General features: G+C 43.6%; 1 protein-coding gene across 2 annotated transcripts in view; it reads right to left on the minus strand.

Moving 5' to 3' along the window:
• LOC130107904 (protein phosphatase 1 regulatory subunit 1A-like) overlaps positions 1 to 26,034 on the minus strand; it is an 82,077-nt gene that overhangs the window by 29,406 nt on the left and 26,637 nt on the right. For both annotated transcript variants that reach the window (XM_056274702.1, XM_056274701.1), the window contains exons 2-3: positions 24,055 to 24,115; positions 1,405 to 1,442 (exon numbers count right to left, since the gene is read on the minus strand). In XM_056274702.1, coding sequence (XP_056130677.1) covers positions 1,405 to 1,442; positions 24,055 to 24,115 — 99 coding nt within the window. The remainder of the gene's footprint in view (positions 1 to 1,404; positions 1,443 to 24,054; positions 24,116 to 26,034) is intronic.

A 26,034-nucleotide genomic window follows, 5' to 3' on the forward strand; every position in this document is an offset into this window, starting at 1 on the left:
TGTTCCCTAGTAGTAGACTATAAAGTAATTTATTTACCATTTCCTCTTTTGATTTTCGCATTGGGTGATAATTTCCTCCATGTTTTTTGGGGTTTATGTGTTCAAAGAAATTGTGAGAGTAGGAGCCGTTGCGAGAAGTTGTCTATTTAATCTCAACATCACTGACTGATAAGGCCTCATTTTGCGTATTATAACTAGCCTTTGAAGAAGTCACCATTTCTGTGGCAGTAACTCGATGCATGAGCATATGGAAAAATAATAAATTCTTCATGAGATAAGAAAGTATACTCGTTCGCTGTGCACCCTTCCTACAGGCTGATACGGCTCATTTTGATCATTTTCACGGCAGGTAATTAGTCAAATAATGAATGCCCTGCAGCCTGATACATGAGTGCTAAAAGGGGCTTCATCATAATCTTCATCCGTGTTGCAGTGGATGGTGTCAATATGATAATGATCCTCTGGCTTTATAGGGTGTTTTATACCTAATACTGGTTATCAGAAATAACAGCCAAAACGATATTTTTCCACTGGCATCCTCAGCATGTTTTTGTCCTCCATTAATAGAAAGGACATTGTCAAAGGTAATTATCAGAAAAGGAAAAGCCCTTCACAGTTCCAGTACTCAACCAAAGCATATTCTATTATCACTTTTGCCAACAGATCTAGGTAGCATAAATGCAGTGATCCCTTGCATACAAGTCTGGTTTATCGTCTGATATTTTCACAAAAATATGTGGATTGCGTGTATAAACAGATTTATAAACAGTTGCTTGCGGACCGGTGGCTCAGTAACATTAGAGCATCACAATGCACAAACATTATAAAGTGAGGGTACATGTTGTGTCAGTCCATTATACAGTTTATATGAAGATTATAGTTAAAGCTAGACATCTTGTATTTCATAAAGGGAGTCAGAATGTGATCTGGCTCATTATATTCATCGAATATCAGCCTTGGAGGCTGACTAATAAGGTTAAGCCTTTCACGCTTTAACTACAACCTACATACAATCTGATTAGTGGTCTAAAGGGGTAAACCATTTGTCTTGTCTACCCTTTTACCTAGCTGGTTATAGTTAATACAGCCTCTGAGCCAGATAAGAAAGCATAATACTATTACTGTGTATGCTGGTTCACTATGCACCCTCCTTCCAGGCTGACTGCAGCTGGATTGCTGATCCAGCATCCGCTTCAGAATCATTCATTCGCCGACTTATTCATAGAACTGCTGCGTGTGTGTAGAGGGAGAATCCAAATCGTTGTAAGGTTAAGGATCAGGTGCAAGTACGTGTACGCATGTGTGAGTTTTCAAATGGGCAGTGTTGGGTCAGGTGTAGTAAAAATCCATATACTTGTAGGTCACGGAGTCAAGATTGACTATTAGCAATAAAAAAAAAATTACCTTGTACAGTTGGTTTGGGAGACGGTCTTCGTCTATTTCTGTGAAAAGATGGAGAAGTTTGTGAAATATTTGGCTGGGTTGTAAACCAGTAATGATCACGGATTCATAGCACATTAAGTTTCAACTTGCTGTTGAGCAAATTAAAACTGAGACTGATGCAAAGAAACACACACATGAAACACAAAAGCAGAGGTTATGATTTGGACTATCCTACAATCAATCAATCAATCAAATAAACAAACAATATCAACTATGTTGTTGCATTTTTTAAAAATATCCTTACTATTTACAGATACAGTTTACCTTCACAACCATAATGTGTGCATGATGCTCATATAATTCAAGTGGAAAAAAAGAGATCCCTTATCATTTGTAGCCAACATGAGTAACATCACTAAATGTTCGAGGTGTAAGAGTTGAATCTTTTTTTTTAGAATCACTCGATTAAGTGTACAGCAAAACCATTAACTGTAATCAATAGCAAGTGCATAAATCTAAATCTAACTCAACACTTCCAGTCATGGAACTTTTTTCTAGGACACAACCTTGTTGCTTGGCAACCTATGTCTCCCTAGGCACTACGCAGGCACTCTGTGTGTGTGTGTGTGTGTGTGTGTGTGTGCGTGTGCGTGCGTGTGCGTGCGTGTGTGCGTTATTCCAGTTTAAAAGTATTCACAAGACTGCTCAAAATGCCAGTGATGCTCTTGTTTCAATTTCATCATCCTCTCTCTGTGCCAAATACAAACCCAGTGGGGTTGAAAGTGCGCAAAAGAAAGCATCAGTTTTAATTTCAAGAAGGTTATACCTTTTGTGTTCCTCACGTTGCGATGATGCTGAAAACCCAAATCTTATTTTCAGCACCTCGCAGGAGTTTGGGGTACAGTACTACACAACAATCAATGATCTTGTTTGAAATCAAAGGAAATAGGCCAGTATTGTGGATGTACTCAAAGACAGGGTGTGTATGTGTGTGTGGGGGGGTGGTAAACAGCTCAAAGTAGGTTATATGTTGGATTTATCCATTTGATGGACTGTTGTGGTCTGTCAACGAGCTGCACCTGGAGATTCACACCACAAGAAATTTCAAATATACTGACATGGTAAAGCAAACCTCGCAGTGATATGAAAGCCAGCTACCAGGAAAAGCGACCTTTTTTGAGTGCTAAAAAAGCACACTTTCTGTGGTGATTTCTGACATCACAATTATAAAACTTCATCATAATCTCCAGTTTGCTGAGATCCACCTTGCTGTCAGAACATAAACTGAATGGCTGCGGGAGGAACTACCTTCATTGACTCAGTTACATCATAGCCAAAGGTAACCTCAATTCAGTGATTTCAGTGACGATTAACACGCATGTTTGGGAACTCCATATGATCAAGGTTTGAAATCTGAAATAGCACGTTCTCAAATTGTCATCTTTATGGTGTAACATCAAACCATCTTTGCAGAACTTGCAAAGTATTTGTTCAAGCTCAAACTGGAAGTCTATCGCTGGATTTTGACAAAAATAAAAAACTAACTTTAAATCTAATTTTCGGACATCCAGGTAGCATAGCGGTCTATTCCGTTGCCTACCAACACGGGGATTGCCGGTTTGAATCCCCATGCTACCTCCGGCTTGGTCAGGCGTCCACGTCTGCGGGTGGGAAGCCGGATGTGGGTATGTGTCCTGGCCGCTGTACTAGCGCCTCCTCTGGTAGGTTGGGGCACCTGTTCAGGGGGAAGGGGGAACTGGGGGGAATAGTGTGATCCTCCCATGCGCTACGTCCCCCTGGTGAAACTCCTCACTGTCAGGTGAAAAGGAGCGGCTGGCGACTCCACATGTATCGGAGGAGGTATGTGCTAGTCTGCAGCCCTCCCCGGCTCAGCAGAGGAGGTGGAGCAGTGATCGGGACGGCTCGGAGAGTGGGGTGATTGGCCGGATACAACAGGGGAGAAAAAGGGGAGGGGGGAATCTAACTTGCAAATATGTACCATCCTGAAGACAATTCAGTTTTTGTTTTGTCTTTTTGTGGTTATTTCTGGCAAGTCAAATCAAAATAAAATTTAAACTCAAACACTAAAACAATGTTTGAGTGACATTAATGTCAAGTTAAGACTATGAGGGGTGCATATGGGTCAAGAAACATTACATTTTAGAATTCAGATGTGGGTTTTTTTGGGGGGGGGGGTTGTGTGCAAATGTCTGGCCCATCTGCTCTCCCAGGGTCAGAGTGTGGACTAATACAAATGTCTTTTCCACAGAGACGAGTCGATGAACGCTGCTCCCAGATGTCCGTCTAACATGAGGCCGAATGAATACAGATAGCCTCTGATGATCAGCTCGACTCAGCTGAGCTGTTCTGATTAAGATGTCTGCTGTCGCAACAGTCATAGCATTATTTTTGTTATAACAAAACAGACAAATGGGCTCCAACTCCACTGTATCTATTATCTTTGTTTCCACCACAGCTGTCTACTGTTGCTAGGCAGAGGGCAACATGAGGAGGGGAAAACAAAGATGCCAAAAAAAAATCTTTATGCCTATAATCAAAGAAAAAGAAAATTTATTTCCCAATCTCCCCGTTATTTCATTCAAACACAGTGGAAATTATTGGCTAATAATACAGACATGTTTTTGAGAGAAAAAAACAAAACAAAACATCCATCCATCCATTATCCAAACCGCTTATCTATCCTACAAGTAAAAGTTGACAAGGAGAAAGTACACTAAATGTATTGTTATCGTACTACTTTTACCCAACAGTAAAAATGTGTTACAATGTTAGTTAAAATCAAGCTTATAAGTTGTTTAATACCATGAATTATGTTATTTTAGAGAAAAGAAAAAAAGAAGGAAACAAGACTGGGCTGTAAATTATCCAGAAAATGGGAAGAGAAATTGATAAAACCGCCAGAGTCAAGTCAAGTCAATTTTATTTGTATAGCCCAATGTCACAAATTAGAAATTTGCCTCAGTGGGCTTTACAGCAACAAAACATCCTGTCCTTAGACCTTTGCATTGGATAAGGAACAACTCCCTTAAAAAAAAAAAGCCTTTAACAGGGAGGAAAAAAATAGGAAGAAATCTCAGGGAGAGCAACAAAGGACGGATCTCTCTCCCAAGATGGACAACGTGCAATGGATGTTGTGTTTACACAATTTACAGAACATTGAAAGATGATAACAGAATTATAATGGAATTATAAAATGTAGTGGAAAAATTCAACAAGTTTTCCATTACCATCTTCCTTCAATTTTACAGAGGAAAAGAAACCTTGAGTTACACTTATGTACCAAATCAAAAGCGCTGAATAACATGGTCTTTTCTTTCATTTTTACATTTTCTTCCACCTGATTTAGACACTACCCTCTTCCAAGTATGTCAATCAATGCAACTTCTCGACTTGAAGATGCTCCTGTCTGAAGAAGTTGCCGACAGGCTGAATGCTTCTAGAGATCCATTTAGCAAGCTAAAGGACTATGTATTGTATTCTAATAGCAAAACCCCATGGTTTAGGAGATCCTTTGTGAGGCTAAAATCATTTTAAATGACTTATGACGACTTGTCATTAGTTTAAACACGATCCACCATTTAGACCACTTTACAGTCTAAAGCATAAATATCAGTAGGCTTCAACTCACTCTCAATGCAATGTTAAATGTGAGTACTAGTTACTCTGTTATCACCTCAGTGTTTGCAGGCTTTGTGTTTGCACATTTTTGCCCTTTATATAATCCCGTTTTGTCTAGTTTTATGTTTATCTCGGTTTATTCTCATATATTTCTTCCTGCAACAGCAATTTAATTTCCCTATTATAATCCTCAAAACGTTAATCCAATCCAACCCCATCTAATCTAATCTATTCTAATCTCATTTTTGCCACAGTTTGAAAAGCATCTTCAAATGCAAATTAAAAGTGTACGTGTGCACGCATTAGCAGCTTTTTTTTAATTGTTCATTAATCCACCTTGCACTTTTGTATATTCTTTAACAAGCATAGAGTTTGGTGCATGTGATAACATAGCAGGTTCCACAGTGTGTGTCACACAACAAGCACTGCTGATGCATGCAGGGTTTAAGTGCCTCACTGAGGGTCACCTCTGTGTAGCAGGTGTGCAGTACTTTGGTAATTTGGTATGTCAGCCCTCCAGAAGCAGGAGTGGCTGTTCAATTTTTCCGGTTGAAAAACAGCTACACTGTGCAACACAGCAACTTACTCCCGGTAAAGAACAACAAAATAACGCCAAAATAACAGAGGCCATTTACCGTGACAGAGCAATCCCTGTGTCACAATGTGATTTCTCCCTCTCACTCAATCACTCTCTCTCTCTCTCTCTCTCTCTCTCTCTCTCTCTCTCTCTCTCTCTCTCTCTCTCTCTCTCTCTCTCTCTTTCCATTGTGTCCATCGCTTTGTCTGTCTATCAAAAAGAGATTTGTTATTTTAGACATTTGGGTCAGTTTTCACGTGGCATTAATATGCAACCTGTCTCTGGGTTTCTTATCTGGATAAAGAAAAATACATGCTAACGCAAGGTGTAAATTGGTGCAGCACCCATTACAATCAGCATGTGTGATTGGATCCAATCCCAATGTGAGCCAGACCACATTTGGAGGTGGTCTGGCTCACATTGGGATTGGATCTCGGACAGGCAGCCGGGTGTAAATGTAATCCGTACAGCGTGTTTGCAGTTTAGAGAGGGAAGGGAACAACAATACCATTTGAATATAATTTTGTACTCTTGCTTAATCAGAAAAGAGAAAAAGTATATGAGCTATGCAAGAATAGACATCCGTTGCACAAGAATTCAGAATAAGCACCATGGTAGCGCCAAGCGGCTGTCAACCAACACGAATAAATCACTTTTGTCTCCATATTTCCATTCCAATAACGATATTTTATGCCACCATTTCATTTTATAACACTCAAAACATTTATTTCTAATGAAATGTAGCACTAGGGTTATACTTAAATGCGTATACAACATTAGAAATGCTGCGCATATCATGTTGTGTGATGTCATGGCTTCATGCGGCAAGGCAGAAAGCATGAAATTGCATTCCATTTAAAATCTATGAAGAGTTAAGGACACTATAAAAATGAATTTACCATAGGATATTGGGTAATGTAGGATGCTGTTGTTTCTAAAGTTTTGCATTTCCCTGGTAACACATGAGGGTTATATAAGGGCATGTCCTCCATGGCCCTGCCAGCGTTATACATTCAGATAAGTCAAGTCAAGCCAATTTTATTTGTTTAGCCCAATATCACAAATTTGCCGCAAACCTTGACTCTATATACCTGTCATGCCACACATCTGCGTGTGTGTGAAAAAAAAGATCCCAAAGAGGACACATTGTGGACAATGAGAACACATATAATATATTCCAGGTGTAACTGCATGGGTAAATAGAAAGCGCTCAAGATCAGATCGTTCATTATCCAGATAAGATATTCAGATACAGATCACATGTTAACACAGGGTGTACATGGGGTCAAGGCTTTGCAGATTACAGTTATCTCTTTCTTCATTGATCAGATACAGCCATAAAACGCTTTTCAAATCTTCTGTTACTACTTTCATGCCTGTTAATGTGGCTGTGTTTTGAGGGTGGGGGTGGGTTTGGGATTAAATCTTTTTTTTTTCCTTTTTGATACAAGTCAGCTTTCTTAGCATTGAGCCTGTAACCTGTGCATCAGGTGACTGACTGTACAGCCATGTTTTCCCTGTGATGTGTTATTGGAGCACACAGGGCAGAGTAATCTGCAGAGCATTTAATAATGCAGGGCTCTGTCTGATGTGGGGCACGCCACCACTGCATTAGAGCAGCTCTTTTCCCTCACCATCATCTCCCTATCTGTTTCCTCCCCCTCCCCCAACTCTCTGACTCATCCCCACTCTACAGTCTCTTTCCCTGTCTGTGTGTGCGTCGCTTTCTCTCTCGCGCTCTAAAATCCTTTGTCCACCTGTATCTGTCTATCCCTCCTGCTGTGTGCTTTGGTCTCTCCTTTTCTGAGTGTCTGCACCTGTCTCTTGTCTTTTTCTTTCTCACTGAAGTCACATTTTCATATGAGTGCTAAGCGACCTTGAATTTTATTTTGGAAAAGTTTTGAAAAACTAGAATGCAAATCAACTGCATTTCCAATGGCTGGTTAAAGACCACTGCAGAACCTCCCTGCATACTGTTTAATCTCTCCCTCCCCTTTTTTCTCTCCAATTGTCAATTGTACCCGTCCAATTACCCCACTGTTCCGAGCCATCCCGGTCACTGCTCCACCCCCTCTGACAATCCGGGGAGGGCTGCAGACTACCACATGCCTCCTCCAATACATGTGGAGTAGCCAGCTGCTTCTTTTCACCTGACAGTGAGGAGTTTCACCAGGGGGACGTAGCGCGCGGGAGGATCACACTATTCCCTCCAGTACTCCCCAAACAGGCACCCCAACCGACCAGCAACCAGGACACATTCCCACATCCGGCTTCCCACCCGCAGACACGGCCAATTGTGTCTGTAGGGATGCCCGACCAAGCCGGCGGTAACACAGGGATTCGAATCGGCAATCCCCTTGTTGGTAGGCAATGGAATAGACCGCTACGCTACCCAGATGCCCATTTAATCATATTTAATGTCATCGTAAAACATTCAAGAGAAAAATGAGAAGAGTTGGCTAGAATCACATGCCATTTGAGATATTCTATCATTTCCATTTGTATTTGATTCATTATCTCTTTATCATCATCTTTTTTAACTCGTGAGCATAATAACTCGATTGTTATATTTAAGTGTAAAAAACTCTTTCTCTTGCAATATTAACAAGGGTTTTCAGTGTTTTGGCGTGTGTATGTATGACTGTAAGTATGTGTGTGTGTGTGTGTGTGCATATATATATATATATATATATATATATATATATATATATATATGTGTGTGTGTGTGTGTTGTATCTTTGTCCGTCTGATTTTCTATGGCATGCCTGTCTCCATCTCCTTTATGCGGAATTACTTGTTAACTTTCAATAAATCCAGTTTATACTGTATTTCATCCTAAATCATCTTCCTGAATCTCTTCCTCACTTCACTACTACTCATCAGCAACTGTTGTTAAACACCTTCTAATTCTTCCTCTAAACTTGTCTCCTTTTCTCTCTCTCTTCTCTTTAGTCCCAAAAGATGTCTGCAACCAACTCTCTTTTTTGGTCTCCCCATCCTCTATCAATGTTTTCATGCCTTCTCCCAACTTATCATGGCTCCTGCACTGCACTCCACTCCAATTTCTTGGAGTTCTACTTAGTTTATGTTCTTTTATTCTGTCATTTTTTTCTCCAGCAACCCCTCACCACTATCTCTTTCTCTCTCTGTCGCTCTCTGATCTACCAAGCAAGGGGGATGGCTGTGGGTCCTTGATGTCCTCTCATTCAACAATTATGTATGATTCAGGCAAGCGCCATGTCTCTCAGGGTCACATTAGCCAAGACTATAACACTAACACACACACACACACACACACACACACACACACACACACACACACACACACATACACACACACACACACACTCACACAATCAAATGTACACTAACACAAGCTAAGCAGTAAAAGGTTTGTCGAAATTGCAGAAATCAACTACAACTGTGAAAACACCCCATCAAGTGCAGGATAGAGAGCAACTCAGATGTTTTGACAAGATCGGACAAAATGCTGCTAATCCCCCCCTTAAAAGACTGTGAAATGGTACAACAGCACAGGGTTCTCTCTGTCTGTAGCAGAGCAATACTCAACCCGACAATGTCACACAAAAGAAAGAAAAATAGAGTCTCTTCTTCTCACCCACTGGGAGAGAGGAAATCACTTAATGTGTTGGGGATAATTATTAATGATAACTAAAAAAAAAAACAGCCAAGGGAGAGAGCTGGCTAATATGATGGAGAGAAGGGAGGTAGATATACTGTGTGTGCAAGAGACCATGTGGAAGGGGAGTAAGGGCCAGGAGCATTGGAGGTGGGTTCAACCATGGTGCGAGTAGGAGGAGAAATGGGGTAGGTGTAATTCTGAAGGAAGAGTATGTCAAGAGTGTGTTGGAGGTGAAGAAAGTGTTGGACAGACTGATAAGTATGAAGCTGGAAATCGAAGGTGTGATGATGAATGTTATCAGTGTATATGCCCCACAAGTTGGAAGTGAGATGGAAGAGAAAGAAGAATTCTGGAGCAAGTTGGATGAAGTGGTGGAGAGTGTACACAAGGAGGAGTGTGGTGATTGGAGTGGACTTCAATGGACATGTTGGTGAAGGGAACAGGGGTGATGAGGAGGTGATGTGTAAGTATGGTGTCAAGGAGAGGAATGTGGCAGATCAGATGGTGGATTTTGCGAAAAGGATGGAAATGGCTGTGTTGAAAACATATTTCAAGAAGAGGGAGGAAAAAAGGGTGATGTATAAGACGGGAGGAAGGTGCACACAGGTGAACTATATCTTAGGCAAGGGGCACGATCTGAAAGGGATTAGAAACTACAAGGTAGTGACAGGGGAGTAGCTAGGCAGCATCAGATGGTAGTCTGTAGGATGACTTTGGAGATCAAGAAGAGGAAGAAAGTGAAGGCAAAGCCAAAGATCAAATGGTGGAAGTTGAAGAAGGAAGATTGTTTTGTGGAGTTCAGGGAAGAGTTAAGGCAGACACTGGGTGGTAGTAAACAGTTGCCGAATGGCTGGGCAACTGCTGCAGAAATAGTGAGGGAGACAGCTAGAAAGGTACTTGGTGTGTCATCTGGACAGAGGAAGGAAGACAAGGAGACTTGGAGGTGGAATGAGGAAGTACAGTAAAGTATACAGAGAAAGAAGTTGGCAAAGAAGAAGTGGGATAGTCAGAGAGATGAAGAAAGTAGACAGGAGTACAAGGAGATGCAGTGTAAAGCGAAGAGAGAGGTGGCGAAGGCAAAGGAAAAGGTGTATGGTGAGTTGTATGAGAGGTTGGACACTAAGGAAGGAGAAAAGGACTTGTACCAAAGGGATCAAGCTTGGAAGGATGTGCAGAAAGTTAGGACGACCAAGGATAGAGTTGGAAATGTGCTGACAAGCGGGGAGAGTGTGTTGAGAAGGTGGAAGGAGTATGGTGATGGGCTGATGAATGAAGAAAATGAGAGAGAGAGAGAGAGAGAGAGAGAGAGAGAGAGAGAGAGAGAGAGAGAGAGAGAGAGAGAGAGAGAGAGAGAGAGAGAGAGAGAGAGAGAGTTTGGATGATGTGGGGATAGTGAATCAGGAAGTGCGGTAGATTAGCAAGGAGGAAGTAAGGGCAGTTAAGAAGAGGATGAAGATTGGAAAGGTGGTTGGTCCAGATGACATATCTGTGGAGGCAAGGACGTGTTAAAGACAGATGGCAATGGAGTTTTTAACTAAAAACTAGTTTTTAAGTTAACCATCTTGGAAAGTGAGGGGATGCCTGGGGAGTGGAGAAGAAGCACACTGGTACCGATTTTCAAGAATAAGGGTGACGTACAGAGCTGTAGCACCTACAGCGGTACAAAATTGATCTGCCACAGCATCAAGATATGGGAGCATAGTGGAAGCTATGTGAAGAGGGGAGGTGATGATTAGCAAGCAGCAATATGGTTCCCTGCCACGAAAGAGCACTACAGTTAATAATAATCATAATAATTCTATTTATATAGCACTTTTCTAAAACAATGTTACACAGTGCTTTACAAAGAAGTAAAACCAGACAAGGCAAAAATAAGAGTAAGACCAAATAAGTAAGAGTAAAAATAAAAACAGTATAAATGAATAAAAACAAATATCAAACATTTGTAAAATTATGCTTCAGAAGTGGGATGGTGAGACCGTGAAGTCATCGGAAGCGTGTGCGCCCAGTGGCGTGAGGGAGCTGATATGCTGAAGCGTGGGGACACACTTCCCGAAAGAGGGGGGTAGTGTAACGTGCACGGATAAGTAGACACGTTAGTCCTTGCCTAACGGGTCGGACCCTTTAGTCGACTGGTTAACATTGTCGCCTGCGGTGCAAGAGATACGGGTTCGCGTTCCGGCTGCAATACATAGAACAAGCTTGTTTGTGAGTCACGCACTCATCAGGAGAGAGAGAGAGAGAGAGAAAGAGAGAGAGGTGTTCCATTAAAGTGGCAATCTTGAAGATTCTCACTGAAATAACTTATCTTTCACTGAACGAGTTGACACAAATGACAATTCAGCCTATTGGCCACTGTTGAAAAGCCTTGCATTTGCAATGATACAAAAAAATATATAAATGTGCAACAGTGGCGACGTTCCTACCAAAAATCCAAAGCATCTCACAGGTAGTGATGCTTTATCCATCACCCACCTATCATGTGTGATTGACTAGAGAGGCCAGGTGAAACAAACGTGCTGTGTTCAATTTTGTGGTGGACAAACTAGAAGAAAGCAGTTTGAAATGACTCCTGGAAAGTGTATGCCAAAACAGAATGCAACCAGAATCTGTGACATTGCTGCTTTAAGACATTGCAGGGAGGCAGTAAATTGTCACTGGAGGGAACCATAGTATGAATCAGAGGACATGATCACTCTCCAGAGGTGGGTTGTTATGTTTGATCATCTCTCCAAGGAGGAAATACACCGGGCTGTTGTTTTGTTGCTACTGCCAGAATGCACCATGAGGTTTAGTTTGGTGCAGAAGACAGTAGGAATGCTGAGTCTAAGCATGAAAATATGGGCATACGTGGAATTGTTTGGGGGTGACTTCATTCCTTGATTTCTCTAATTCAGTGGTTTCCACCTTTTTTGAGTACTGTACCCCTAAAGCATTTCAAGCCAACCTAAAGTACCCCCTACTACGCAATCAATTGTGGTGATCACCAGGGCTGTATATGTATATATAAATTATATACATTAATGTATAAAATTTATATATAAATTTACAGTATTTTTAGTCTATATATCATTAACTAATTATATCTTTTTATAAAATAATTAGACTTAATCTCCCAAATTAATGACACTTTAATCATATTCAATCATAATGTAGCAATTCGCTACAATAATTAATCTTATTACTTATAATAGCCATTGTTTATAGACTTTTAAAAAAAGTAAGGCTCAGCCTCACTAATTAATGTGACACTCAATGGGACACTTGAGCCTGTTTCTCACTCATCAGTTTTGTGAGTCTGGGGGAGATTGTTGCAACAGCTGTGACCAGGTTATTCTCTAAGTTGAGCCTGTTCCTGTGTTTAGTTTTGATGTGGGTCATGGCGGAGAATGTCACCTCACACAGGTATGTGGATCCAAAGGGCAACAGTTCATTCAGGTCATGTTTCCCCAGTTCAGGATACTCGTTCTCCACAACACACCAGAACTGTGTCAGTGGTGTGCTTGAGTACCTCATCTCTAGATATGTCCTATCTGAGGACCTATCTACAGATTTTCTTAGAGTCTGTCGGGAATGCTGCGGTTAATGTCCGTCACAAATGGATCACGCACCCAGTCCAGTTTGGAAGGCTTGTTGACAATATAAAGGAAGTAGGAGTTGAACTCATTCTTGAGCTTGGATACTTGTGTGTGTACTACTTTACTATTTTCACAATTGTAGCTCTGTCACATTCACCGGTGGCAATGTGTGTGTCCAGCTGAAAGAAACAACTTGTATCCCCATCTTCACATTTGCTCTGCCAGAGCTTGAGCTTTTCCATGAATCCACATACTTTGTCATACAAGCTAAGAACATGAGTGTCTTTACCTTGAAGAGAGATTCAGTTGGTTGAGTTTGCTGAAAATATTGGAGAGGTATCGCAGCCGAGCTACCAAGTCAGCGTCGTCGAACATAGCCACAAGGGGATGCGTGTGATCCTACAGAAATTCCCTCACTTCACTGTGTAGCTCGAACAGCCGCTGTAACGTCTTCCCTCGGGATAACCACCGGACATCGGTGTGAAGCAGTAGCTGTTCATGTTCTGACCCACCGTCTTGACAAAGTGACTGAAACAGTCTACGATTCAAAGGTCTTGACTGTATATGTTGACCAATTTTACAGCATCATTCAAAACATCGTTTAACTCTGGACTCATTCTCTTGCTAGCTAATGCTTCTCGGTGAATCGTGCAGCACATCCATGCAACATTAGGGTTTACCTTTTTGATGTGGGTGGGTGTTGTGACTTCTCTTATGTACACTATTGTAGTGTTACTATTCGTGGGTTACTAACTTAATCACTATTATATATAAGTACACGGAGACGAGGATGCGGCACAAGTCTGATCTTTACTGACGGAGACATCACACACTACTAGGCTCGACCAGTGTATTACAGAACTCAGTAGTGGTGACAGTCCAACACAACCGAGCACCGAGTGCTCGATCCAATACACCACATCCCTCTTTTCCAACTGAGATGTGGCCTACTCATCAGTTGCTTCAACAGTAGACCCTTTACCGAACCATTAACACTATGGCATTAACACTGAACAAGTCTTTTCTACTTGCATACTTCAATGATTAATACAGCATTTTTTTCAAATGACAGATGACTCTCATTAAACAACATAAACCATTTCCTTTTCACATTCTGGTGGTTAGCATGTAAACATTTTGAACATTCAGCAATCTTGCAACATTTCAGGTTAAACTCACCTTGTACTTTGTTTCACCTTCTTTTTTTCTTTTTTTTTTCTTAATAAACACTTGAATGATCACACAAAAGAACCCTGAGGTTAGTCATTGTATCTGGCAGGGCGCCTAACTGCTCTGCCGCACTTTGTGTAGCATGTGGGTGTACTGCCTGTAGTCACCGGAGGAGGGTCGTGTGGTGGCAGGTCATGTGGTGGTGAGTCGACTGGCACAGGCGCTTGTGAGGGTGAGGGTTGTACCTCTGGGTCAAAATGTTCCTCACTGTCCGTGTCTCTGAATAGGCTCGGATGCATCTTCCTCAGATGTCGCCTGTTCCTTCTTTGCATCCTCCCAGCCGGTGTCTGCACAGTGTAGGACCGTGGTTCATCTCGCTGTCGGATGACAACGGCAGGCTCCCAGCCGCGCCGCGTTTGCATGTGTACGGTGTCTCCTGGGATCAACACTGGCAGGGGCTTTGCACACTGGTCGTAACGTTGTTTTTGGCGGAACTGCAGGTTCCGGATCTTGCTGTGAATGTGCTGTGGGACTGATTGTGTCAGCACAGCACTGGAGCACGGAAGTGTGCTTCGTAGAACTCTCCCCATCAACATTTGTGCAGGTGATAAGTCCAGTCCTGTCACCGGTGTGTTCCTCAGTGACAGCAGCACCAGATGTGGGTCAGTGCCGGTCTGCATTGCCTTCTTCAGCGCATGTTTCACTGTCTTTATGGCTCTCTCAGCCATGCCATTTGAAGAGGGAAAACCTGGGCTGGAGTGTGTGAGCTTGAACTCCCATGAAGCTGCAAATGACTTCATCTCATAGCTGGCAAATGGGACATGGTCACTCACTATCTCCCTAGGAATCCCGTGTCTGGCAAACACAGACTTCATCTTCTGGATTACTGTGTATGCTGTTTTGTCAGATATGTTGAGCACTTCAGGATATTTGGTTAGGTAATCAACTAACAACAGGTATGACTGACCGTGTAGCTCGAAGATGTCAGCTCCGACTTTCATCCATGGCAGTTCTGGGACCATATGCGGCATAAGTGGCTCAGCCTGCTGTTTGGGCTGTAGCTGCTGGCATTGCACGCACTTTTCCACCATTGCCTCTATATCTCGTGCCATGCCAGGCCAGTAGAGAGACTTTCTTGCTCTGGCTTTTGTGCGCTGCACTCCTTGGTGTGCAAGATGCAGCTTCTCCAAAATCGTGCTCCTGAAGCTCTGGGGTATGATGATTTTGTCTCCGACCAAGACAATGTCATCTTCCATGCTTATAATGTCCTTTACTGCCCAGTAGGCGTGTAGTTTTCTGTCCAAACTTTTCTTTTTCATGGGCCGGCCTTTCTTGTGTTTCTCACACACAGCTTGCAGCACGCTATCTGCTGCCGTTGCTTTCTTTAATTGGCTGAGTGTTTCCTCGCTCAAGGCATCTGTGGCATCCAAGGCATACACAACTCTCTCATCACAAGGGTTTTCATCAATATGGTCACCTTCTCTGCTAGCTGTAGCGCGTGAGAGTGTGTCGGCAATGTACATGTGCTTGCCTGGTGTGTATGTTACACTCAGATCATACCTCTGCAGTTGTAAAAGCATACCTTGTAGCCGCGCAGGTGCTTTGCTCAGCGGCTTGCGCATGATGACCTCCAGAGGCTTATGATCGGACTGGACAGTTACTGGTCTGCCGTAGACATACTGGTGGAATCTCTTAGCAGCAAACACTATAGCGAGCAACTCTTTCTCTATCTGTGCGTACCTCTTTTCTGTGTCGGTGAGCGCTCGTGAGGCATAGCACACTGGGCGGTCGTCCTGCATCAGACAGGCTCCCAGTCCATCCTTTGAGGAGTCTGCTTGTAGAGTGAGAGGCTGCTTGTGATCGTAGTATCTCAGCACAGGGGCTTGTGTGAGGATGGTCTTTAGTGCCTTTAGCGCTGAGCTGTGGTGCGGGCACCATTGCCACGCTACATCCTTCTTGAGCAGCTGTCTGAGGGGTGCCGTGAGTGAGGCTTCGTTTGGTATGTATTGCGCTAGGAATTTTGTCATTCCCAGCAGACGTTGGAGACTTTGTTTGTCTTCCGGGGTTGGCATGTCGACAATCGCTTTGATCTTTGTGTCGTCAGCTCTCTGTCCTGCTGCCGTGATGACGTGTCCCATGTACTTTACAGTATCAACTTTAAACTGGATCTTGTCCCTGTTAAATTTCACATGTGCGGTCTTGGCTCTCTCCATTACTTTCTGCAGGATTTCATCGTGTTCCCGCTCTGATGACGCTGCGATGATCATGTCGTCTGCTATAATGTACACACCTGGGATATCGCCGAAGGTCTCACAGTTCTTTTGTTGAAACACTTCGCTGGCCGATTTGATCCCGAATGGGAGTCTGAGGAAGCGGAACCGGCCCCACGGCGTGTTGAAGGTGCATAGCTTAGACGACGGCTCATCTAGCTTGATCTGCCAGTATCCATCCTTTTCATCTAGGATGGAGAAGATTGATTTTCCTGTTAGCCTGCTGCGCACGTCTTCCGGTGTAGGAATGGAGTAGTGTTGACGCTTGACTGCCTCATTCAGGTTGCAAGGATCCAAACATACCCTTAGCGCACCATTTTTTTTCTTTGTGGCAACAAGACTGTTCACCCATTCTGCAGGTTCATTGACAGGAGTTATGACTTTCCTGTTCTGCAAGTCTGTGAGTGTCTCTCTTAGTGAGTCCATGATGGAGAGTGGTACGTTCCTGCACGCGTGAATCACAGGCGTGACGCTGGGGTCAATGTGTATGTGATGAACTCCAGGAAATTCGCCTAATCCTGTGAAGACCTCCGCATACCTCTGCAGCAGCCCCTGTTTGGTGGCCGGAGGTTTTGCTGGTTGTGGGGACTCCACTGCAAGCGCCTCGACTCTTCTCACCAGCTGCAGCTCTTCACATGCATCTCCACCCAGGATTGGCTTGTCAGCTCGGCTAGACACATGGAAGTCCAATATAGCCGTATGCTTAGATGTGCGGCAATCTAGAGATGCAACACCATCTGAGGGTAGTCGTGCACCACCAAAAGCAATCAGCACAGTCTTTGTGGGCCGTAACTGAACGGGACCTGGTAGCTGCCGGGATATGCGCATAGGAAGCACATTTGCATCGGCGCCTGTGTCCAACCTGAAGTTAATTGCTACGCCTCTGACCGTGGCTATTTCACGCCATACAGTGCCTTTAGCTTGGTGGGCTGCTTTGTTTTTGTATTTTCCAATCATGCCTATATATAAGGAATCAATTTCACTTTCTAGATTATGCACTGTCTTTGTCTTGTAATTGCCGCTTTTTTCAGTGCTTGATTTACACACCTTGGAAAAATGATTGTTCTTACCACATTTGTGGCACACTGCACCATAAGCTGGGCATTGACGGGGCTCATGTTTATTTCCACACTTGTGGCAGAGAGTTGTTGCTACATGCCTCTTGCTGCTCGTTTTGTTCTTGTTCCTGCTGCCCGTGCGCGTTTGCCCTGTTGCTTTCTTTAATGCCTCCACTGAGGCGTCTGGGACAACATGTGACGTCTGCATCGCTTGTATTTGTGACTTAGCGAGCTTGGCTGATCTACATATCTCTACGGCCCTGCGCAAAGTAAGCTCATTATCACGTAACAGTCTTTCTTTCAAACGGGCATCATTTATGCTGAACACTAATTTATCCCTTATCATGTCATCTTCATGTCTGCCAAACTCACAGTCTTTGCTCTTCTGGCGCAGCTCTGTGATGAATCTGTCCACCGATATTCCTGCTGACATCGTGTGCGACCAGAATTGATGGCGTTCGAACACGACGTTCTTCCGAGGGCTGCAGTAGTCCTTGAAGGCTTTCAGAATGTCCTCCATCGATTCGTCGTCTCCTTCTGGGATGACGGTGAGTGTGTTATACACTTCCAGCGCCTCCTCGCCGATGGTGTGAAGCAGAAGGGCTATTTTAACCGTCTCTTCCTTATCCAACGCACCTGAAGCGGTCATGTCCAGCTGGAAACGCTGCTCCCATCTTCTTCAGTTTTCTGCGACATTCCCGGTAAGTATCAGCAGTGGTGGCGGCTTGAACTGTTCCATATTTGTGCGCAGGCTAGCATGTGTTAGCTAGCTGCCTCAGCTACCAGCGAACTCGTTGAAGTACCGCCCTCGAATTATACCGTAACTCCGTCTTCTGACACCATGTTGTGACTTCTCTTATGTACACTATTGTAGTGTTACTATTCGTGGGTTACTAACCTAATCACTATTATATATAAGTACACGGAGACGAGGATGCGGCACAAGTCTGATCTTTACTGACGGAGACATCACACACTACTAGGCTCGACCAGTGTATTACAGAACTCAGTAGTGGTGACAGTCCAACACAATCGAGCACCGAGTGCTCGATCCAATACACCACAGTGGGCAACTAAACCATTCACTCTGCCGGTTATCGCCGCAGCGCCGTCCGTGCACACATGAGAGCAGAATTTCCAATCCAGCTTGTGTTGAGAGAAAAAAAATGTCAATAACGATAAAAACTTCCTGTCCGGTAGCTCTCCCCGCGAGTTTCTTGCAAAACAGAATGTGCTCGTTCAAGTGTCTTTGTAACTCAGAAACATAATTAACTGCGCTTCCCCACTAACATCCGTTGATTCATCCAACTGCAAAGCGAACCTACATGGCTTTCAATTTCTCCACCACGTGGTCAATAATGTCAATTCCCATGTCGTCGATCCGATGGCACACAGTTTTGCTGTATACTCCTATTTGTACTTGAGTATAACTTCAAATAACGAGGCAGGAGACGGATGAGTATTTTATGTGGTCAGGCGCATTCTTGTCGAAACCCCGGAATCCGCATAACCATAACACACAAGATCCGCAAGGGACGCGTGACGGTATCTCAGAAGGGACAAACCTAAATGGCCAGTACGTAACATATCCCTCCCCCAGTACTTTTGATGTTCTCTTAATAAAAGTAAAAATGTACCTTTATAGTTACTTTTAACAAATTAACATGCGTTAATTACCTAAAACAAACTTGACAACGGCACTTTCTTCAGGACATCAGCTGCTTTCTTGTCGATCATTGTTTCTGCGAGAATGACAGCAGCAGGCAAGATTAGCTTTTCGGCTATGGTAAATGGCTTTTTTTGATTTGGCCACGGGTGGCGACACAGCTCATATGATGCCTCCAAATCCTTGGCTGAGATCGATGTCGCTTTCTTTCGTTTATCTTGGCTTCTCTTAAATCCAACCAGCTTTTGGTGGAAAAACTCGGCGGGTTTGCCCACACAGGAGAGGTGCGGTTTCATGCTATTATTCGAAAGCACGTCGCCACAGAGGAAACACATCGGCTGCGGCGGCTCTGTGGTTGTGGCAGTAAATCCAGAGAGCACAAACTGACGATGCTTTACCTTCTCCGTTTTATTTTTCCTTCTGAACGGGTTCCCCCGATTCAGGAGTATCAGCTGTGCTGTTGTTGCTGGATGAACCCGCTCGACTCAGCCATTTATCCATAACGTGAACTGAAACGTTGAAAGAGGCTTGATATTTTGCTAGCTAGCAAGAAAAAAAGCGCGCCAATATGTGCTCGTGAGCGGAGTGACGACTGACAAAGTCCGGTGGGAAACTCGCGCATTACAAAAAAGTATAGCAGCCAATAACAATATAGCCTGCATGTTAGAAGACTAGACGAATACTTTATGTCTATCTCTGCGCAGATGAAGTGGATTATTAAACCGTTATAAAGAATCGTACTGACTACCGAACTTCTGCTGGAGGGGAAAAAATGCAGCCTTCCTTTATTCGGTCGTTTTGGGAGAAGAAAATGAACGGCGTCTCAGTGACGTAATCAATCCGCGCATGCAAGCGCAACACCGCCCACTTGTGGACAAAGTCGTAAACAAAATAATAGTACACAGTAACACATAGTCATACAAATACACTGGTGTCATATCTCAACACTCCCACTTATGAATCATGAGCTTACTGTATACCTTTTCATATTCATAGAACAAAAAAAACTTGGTATAACCCATACCACTCACATTTCACGCACCAAACATTGCCTTAGCAAATGTCTTCAGTTTTACCTTGGATGTGGGCTTCGTCATTACATCCATCTGGTGTAAAATCAAGTCATATTGAGCCGCCTTCTGTAGAAGCACTCGAACACTTGTTAGGTTGGCTGTCGGCGAAAATGTCTCCCCATAATCCACCCCAGCTCTCTGGCTATATCCCTTTGCTACAAATCTAGCCTTGTACTTGTCGTGTCCATCTATATCTGTCTTTATCGCATACACCCACCTTCCTCCCACTGTTTTCTTGCCATCTGGCAATTTCGTAAGGGTGAATGTTTTGTTGTCTCTTAGAGACTCCATTTCCTCGTCCATTGCCCTGGACTACTTTTCTGATTCTGGCGATTCCATGGCCTCTTTAAAGGTCAGAGGGACACCGCACACTGCCCTGTATGCATAATCTATAGTAGTGAGTGAGCTGTCATCACTGTCGCCCTGACTATAGTCAATCAGGTATCTCGGAGGGTTGCGTTCCCTTTGGGGGTACCTCCCACTGGCTGAGGCTTGTGACGTCACCCTTGGGTGCTCCTCGTCATCATCCTCGGGTGCTGACTGTGTACCGTCAGTCTGTACATTTTTCTGTACTCTAGGCTGAGTTGCAGCTGTCTCAACAGACTTTCTCTCTCTTACCCAGTCTTCTGGGTGCAGACCTGGTGTCTGAGTCTCATTTTCACTAGTTGCCTTGTGTACAAACTTAACTAGTCTGTGTTTCTGTACTTTCTCTTGGTCAGGGTAGTAGACTAGGTAGGCCGGGCTGTTCTTGTCATGTCCTACAAAACGCCCCCTCTCACATCTAGAATCTAACTTTCCCTTGTCCTGCTGGTAAGCATAGCATTCTGTCCTGAACTTTTGCATTCTAGCCATGTTGCACTTTTTTCCTGTCATTGCCGTGTATGGCGTAGTGCCTGTGTGCTTGTTGAAGCATCTGTTTCTGGTGTGGGCTGCCTCCTGTACAGCATAATGCCAGAGGCTCTTTGGTAGGCCACTATCTATTAGCATACACCTTGCCATCTCGAATAGTGTGCGTCCTTCTCTCTCTGCAACGCCATTTTGATGGGGAGAGTATGGGCAGGACGTCTCATGTCTTATTTTGTTCTGTCTCAACAGGGTTTGAAACTCCTTGCCTGTAAACTCAGTTCCATTATCTGACCTTATGCATTTCACTGTCCCATAGGGAGCTACATCTGCCAGAAATTTCTTGGTCGCTTGCACTGTGTCACTCTTTGTTTTTAAGAAATAAACACACACAGCCCCTGTGCACACATCTGTAAATGATTGCATGTACCTGAAACCATTAATGGACTCGTTTGCCACAGGACCGGCTAAATCAGTGTTTACCAACTCCAGTGGTGTCTTGGCTTTGTCTGTAGATTTCCTGTTCCTGTTTTGGGTAAACTTCCCTTCTATGCATACTGCACACTCTTTGTCAGGTTTACACACTTTACCCTTTATATGCATACCATCAGTGATACCCTGTAGCTTTATGATATCGTCATAGTTGCAGTGGCCCATTATCTCATGCCAAGTTTCTATATCATGGCTCACATGGCACTTTTCAACAACACATTCAGTTTGCAAATAGTACATTTTCCCCTGTACAAAAATGTCAAACCTGGTACCATCCGGTGACATCAGGGCATCTCTGCCCTCTTCGAAGAACACACTGGCTCCGTGTGCTGTCGCAGACTTCACAGAGAAGAGCTCTTGGGGGTACGATGGAATATATAGTGCGTTCCGCAGTGTCACTCTACACCGTCGCCCCTCACTGTCGAGCAGACATACCGTAGCATCTCCCCTGCCCTGCACCACACGAAAGGTGCGCTTACCGTCCGCCAGCTCCATGCAGTGTTTCTCTGGCTCGAACGAGCTGTCAAAGCTCTTGAACTTCTTCTTATCATTGACTATGTGGGAAGAAGTCCCACAGTCCACAATCAATCCTGGTTTGAAATGTTGCCGTCGTCCTGGTCCTGCTGAGCTGGTCTCTCCAGCCTGCACTCTGAAGATGTAGTTCTCTTCTTCCGCAGTATTCCCCGGTCCCTGACCTTGACCTGCTCCGTGACCACCACCGCCGCCGCCACCTTGCTCGCGTGCACACCTGGCTCCATCAGCGCGGTCCTTCTTCTTGCACACTTTGTCCGTGTGACCCTTGACCCGGCAGAAGCTGCACCACACGCTGCGTGAACAGTCCGATTTCCGATGGCCTTTGTCACCGCATCGCCAGCACACCGTTTGTTCATCATCTCCCTCACAGCGTTTCACTGGCTTTTTCTTAGGCGCTGCGTGGGCCTTCATCACCCTCTCGGACGTCTCGTCCGATGCTGTAGCATTCGCTACATCTTCAGCCGCCTCAAAGTTTCTCAATTTGGCCTTAAATTGTCCCAATGTCAACTCACTGTCGCCATGTGTCACCATTAGAGTGAATGGCTTATATCTCTCGGGTAACCCCCTCATCACCATGGCCATCATTAGTCCCTCACTCGGTGCTTCTCCCGCCCCTTTGAGAGCCGTAATGATTTGTTCAGCTCGGATAATGTATTCGGTTATCGTCTCATAATTATCAGCTTCTTTAGCCCAGTCAATGTTACATACAAAGTGACAATCCGGGGTCTGCCCTTACCAATGTAATGTTCCCGCAACACCCGTAGACTCTCTCTACCTTTGTTCTTCGTTTCTCTGAAGATCAATCCCAAGCTTGTGTTGTCCAATAAAGGCGAAAATGCGCAGTAGGCGTCCGCGTTCCGCTCCTCGTCTCGGCCTGCTCTTCCGCTGTCAAAGGTCCCACGGGCTCGGTAAGAATGGTGGTTTTCAGCCCCACACCATGCATGCAACAGAGCATTCGCTCTTCCCACAGTTCATACTCATCGGCCTGTCCGTTGAATGTGGGCCGCCTGCTCTTCTTCCGCTCCATCTCCCTAGGTAGCGTTAGCTTAGCTTAGCGTTCCGTTAGCTTCCCGATAGTCTCTCTCGACGCTAACTAGCTTCACACTTGCTAACTTGCTACTCCGTGCTAACCTGCGCGCATCCCTCCATCCGAGGTTATCACACTTCGTGTACTTCTTTTATCAAACTACTAAATAATCCAACGTTATCTGGGCCCATAACCTGTTAGAAGACTAGACTAATACTTTATGTCTATCTCTGCGCAGATGAAGTGGATTATTAAACCGTTATAAAGAATCGTACTGACTACCGAACTTCTGCTGGAGGGAAACAATGCAGCCTTCCTTTATTCGGTCGTTTTGGGAGAAGAAGAAAATGAACAGCGTCTCAGTGACGCAATCAATCCGCGCATGCAAGCGCAACACCGCCCACTTGTGGACAAAGTCGTAAACAACATAATAGTACACAGTAACACATAGTCATACAAATACACTGGTGTCATATCTCAACACTGCAAATTATTACTTAATTTTAATTGTCCCAATTTTGGTTAAATTATTACTGATTTTACATTATTCCTTATTTGGTTACAGTTTCCTGTAGATTTTGAAAAAAAAGCTCTCTCTCATTTTCAAAATCTTTTCACGTACCCCCAGAGAACCATCCACGTACCACTAGGGGTACGTGTACCCTCGGTTGGGAAAAGCTGCTGTAATTGATTGAGCTCTTCATTTGACAATCCAGCATGTCTCTCGTTTTTTTGGTTTTAGTTTTGTGTTCTCCTTCTCATCCTCTTCTAATCATTCATCAAAACTAAGTCTGCCATATAAATCAAAATTTACAATAAAATGTTCCATTTTGTATCAATACTGTAGGCTACTGTTTTTTGCTCCAGCTCTATTCCTATAGTGGCAGTTACAATGTTGCCATGGAAATATGTATAGTTCTAATCAATGACGGAGTATTACAGTGATGAGGCATTTTTCATCTGAGCACGGCTATGTGTGCTGTCATTCTGATTTGATCATTTTCTAAATATCTAGTTGACCAATCAGATTGCTTGGTCGGAATTATCTGTTGTATAATATATGATGGTAAAGTGTATTATTTGATGAAAAAGTGTATTTACCAGGTGACGATTGATCGCTAGATGCTACCAAAGTGGCAGGTGTGGGTCTCCGTCTTCTGATCTGGAAAAAAAGAGGAGATTCGTATTAGAAGTGTCATTCCATACTGGGATATTTGAAGAAAAATATATGCTTATTCTTCTCTCAAAATGATTGTTAAAGTGGCTGTGGATGTGAAACAGCTAAGTGATTGCATGCTGAATGTATGAAGCCTTTTTGAGGTCTCTGTCGAGAACAGCGTGGTCCTAGGAAAAGCCAGGATACTGTGCGGAGCCCCCAACCTTCCAGGCCTCTGGTAGAGGACCCGAGCTTGACGAAGACACACACCACCCGAAAAAAGGTGAGAGGGAGATTTTTTTCATGCACACACACACACACACACACACACACGTATAAATATATATATATACACACATATATATACACATATGTATATGTGTGTGTGTGTGTGTGTGTGTGTGTGTGTGTGTGTGTGTGTGTGTGTGTGTGTGTGTGTGTGTGTATGTGTACATATATATAGAGAGAGGGGGGGGGGGAAAGAGAGAAAGAAAGAAAGCCACTTTAATTTGTCACTGTATTCATACAACGAAATCTGTTCTCTGCATTTAACCCATCCTATTGTATAGGAGCAGTGAGCAGCTGCAGTGCCCGGGGACCAACTCCTGTTCTTCTTTCCATTGCCTTGGTCAGGGACACAGATAGGAGTATTAACCCTAACATGCATGTCTTTTTGATGTTGGGGGGAAACCGGAGCACCCGGAGGAAACTCACACAGACATGGGGAGAACATGCAAACTCCACAAAGAAAGGACCTGGGAAGGCCTGGGGTTCAAACCCAGGACCTTCTTTCTGTGAGGCAACAGTGCTAACCACTGGGCCACTGTCCCGCCCAATATACTAAAAGGCCATGGAGGTGGGGCCTCTATTCAAAGTTATACAACAAAAACCTCCAAGTATTATTTTAGCTTATTTAAAATTTGTGTCAGTTATGATAAAGAACATTATAGTCAACTCTCACATGAAACAGTTTTGCCTTATTTTCCTTTAACATTTTACTAAAAGCACTACAATGAGCTATTAATTCTCTTTTGCCTTCAGGATTAGTTAATTACATTTTCATTTTATTGCTATGGAGCGAAGACAAAAAAATAAAAATCCCACAGTGTTACACTTACGTATATGTTCACACACGCGCGCGCGCGCGCGCACACACACACACACACACACACACACACACACACACACACACACACACACACACACACACACAGCCACAATAACTCACACCCCTGAGCCACAGTAGACAGTAGTGCTGACTAAAGCCAAACGTCATGAGAGTTCCTGTTGTCTGTGGATCTTTCTGAATACTGCTTATGCAATAAATAAAAAAAAGCCTGGCCTACTGTACATAGTCAGCCTGTCTGCTCCAGCCCAGCTTCTCACAGTGCAAAACATTTAAATCTACACAGCACATTGTCAGAATGGCATCTCACAATGCAAACTATTCCAATCTACACAACCTGTTATCAATATCAATGAGAAGAACAATGTTTATTTTTTCAAAGTTGCCAATTTATAGTGCTGCTAGAGGTAGTAAAGCTGGCATCTGTTCAAGAACCAAGGGTGATTGAAGGTGAAAGCTCAACCAAAAATAAATGACAACACAATACCAGAATAGTGAAAGAAAGGTCCCTGATGTCAAATGTGAGTTGTTTTCTGGTGTAAATTTAAACTTTGAACTTGCAGGAACAATCAGTTATTTAGAAAATGAATCCAGTGTAAACATTTAGGGCTATTTTTTGAAGTGTATAACACAAACTGATTGAAATAAGATTGGGATCTAAGTGGTAGCACTATTCTTTGTCACTGTGTGAGTGCATTCACAACTTGATTTAAAAAGTGAGCGGCGTGAATTGTCATGTCTCTCTCTTTATGTTGATGGTATTGGACAATAGTTGGTTGTTAGCATTGTTTCCTAATAG

This window comes from Lampris incognitus, chromosome 2 (assembly GCF_029633865.1).
Source record: "Lampris incognitus isolate fLamInc1 chromosome 2, fLamInc1.hap2, whole genome shotgun sequence".
Lineage (NCBI taxonomy): Eukaryota > Metazoa > Chordata > Actinopteri > Lampriformes > Lampridae > Lampris > Lampris incognitus.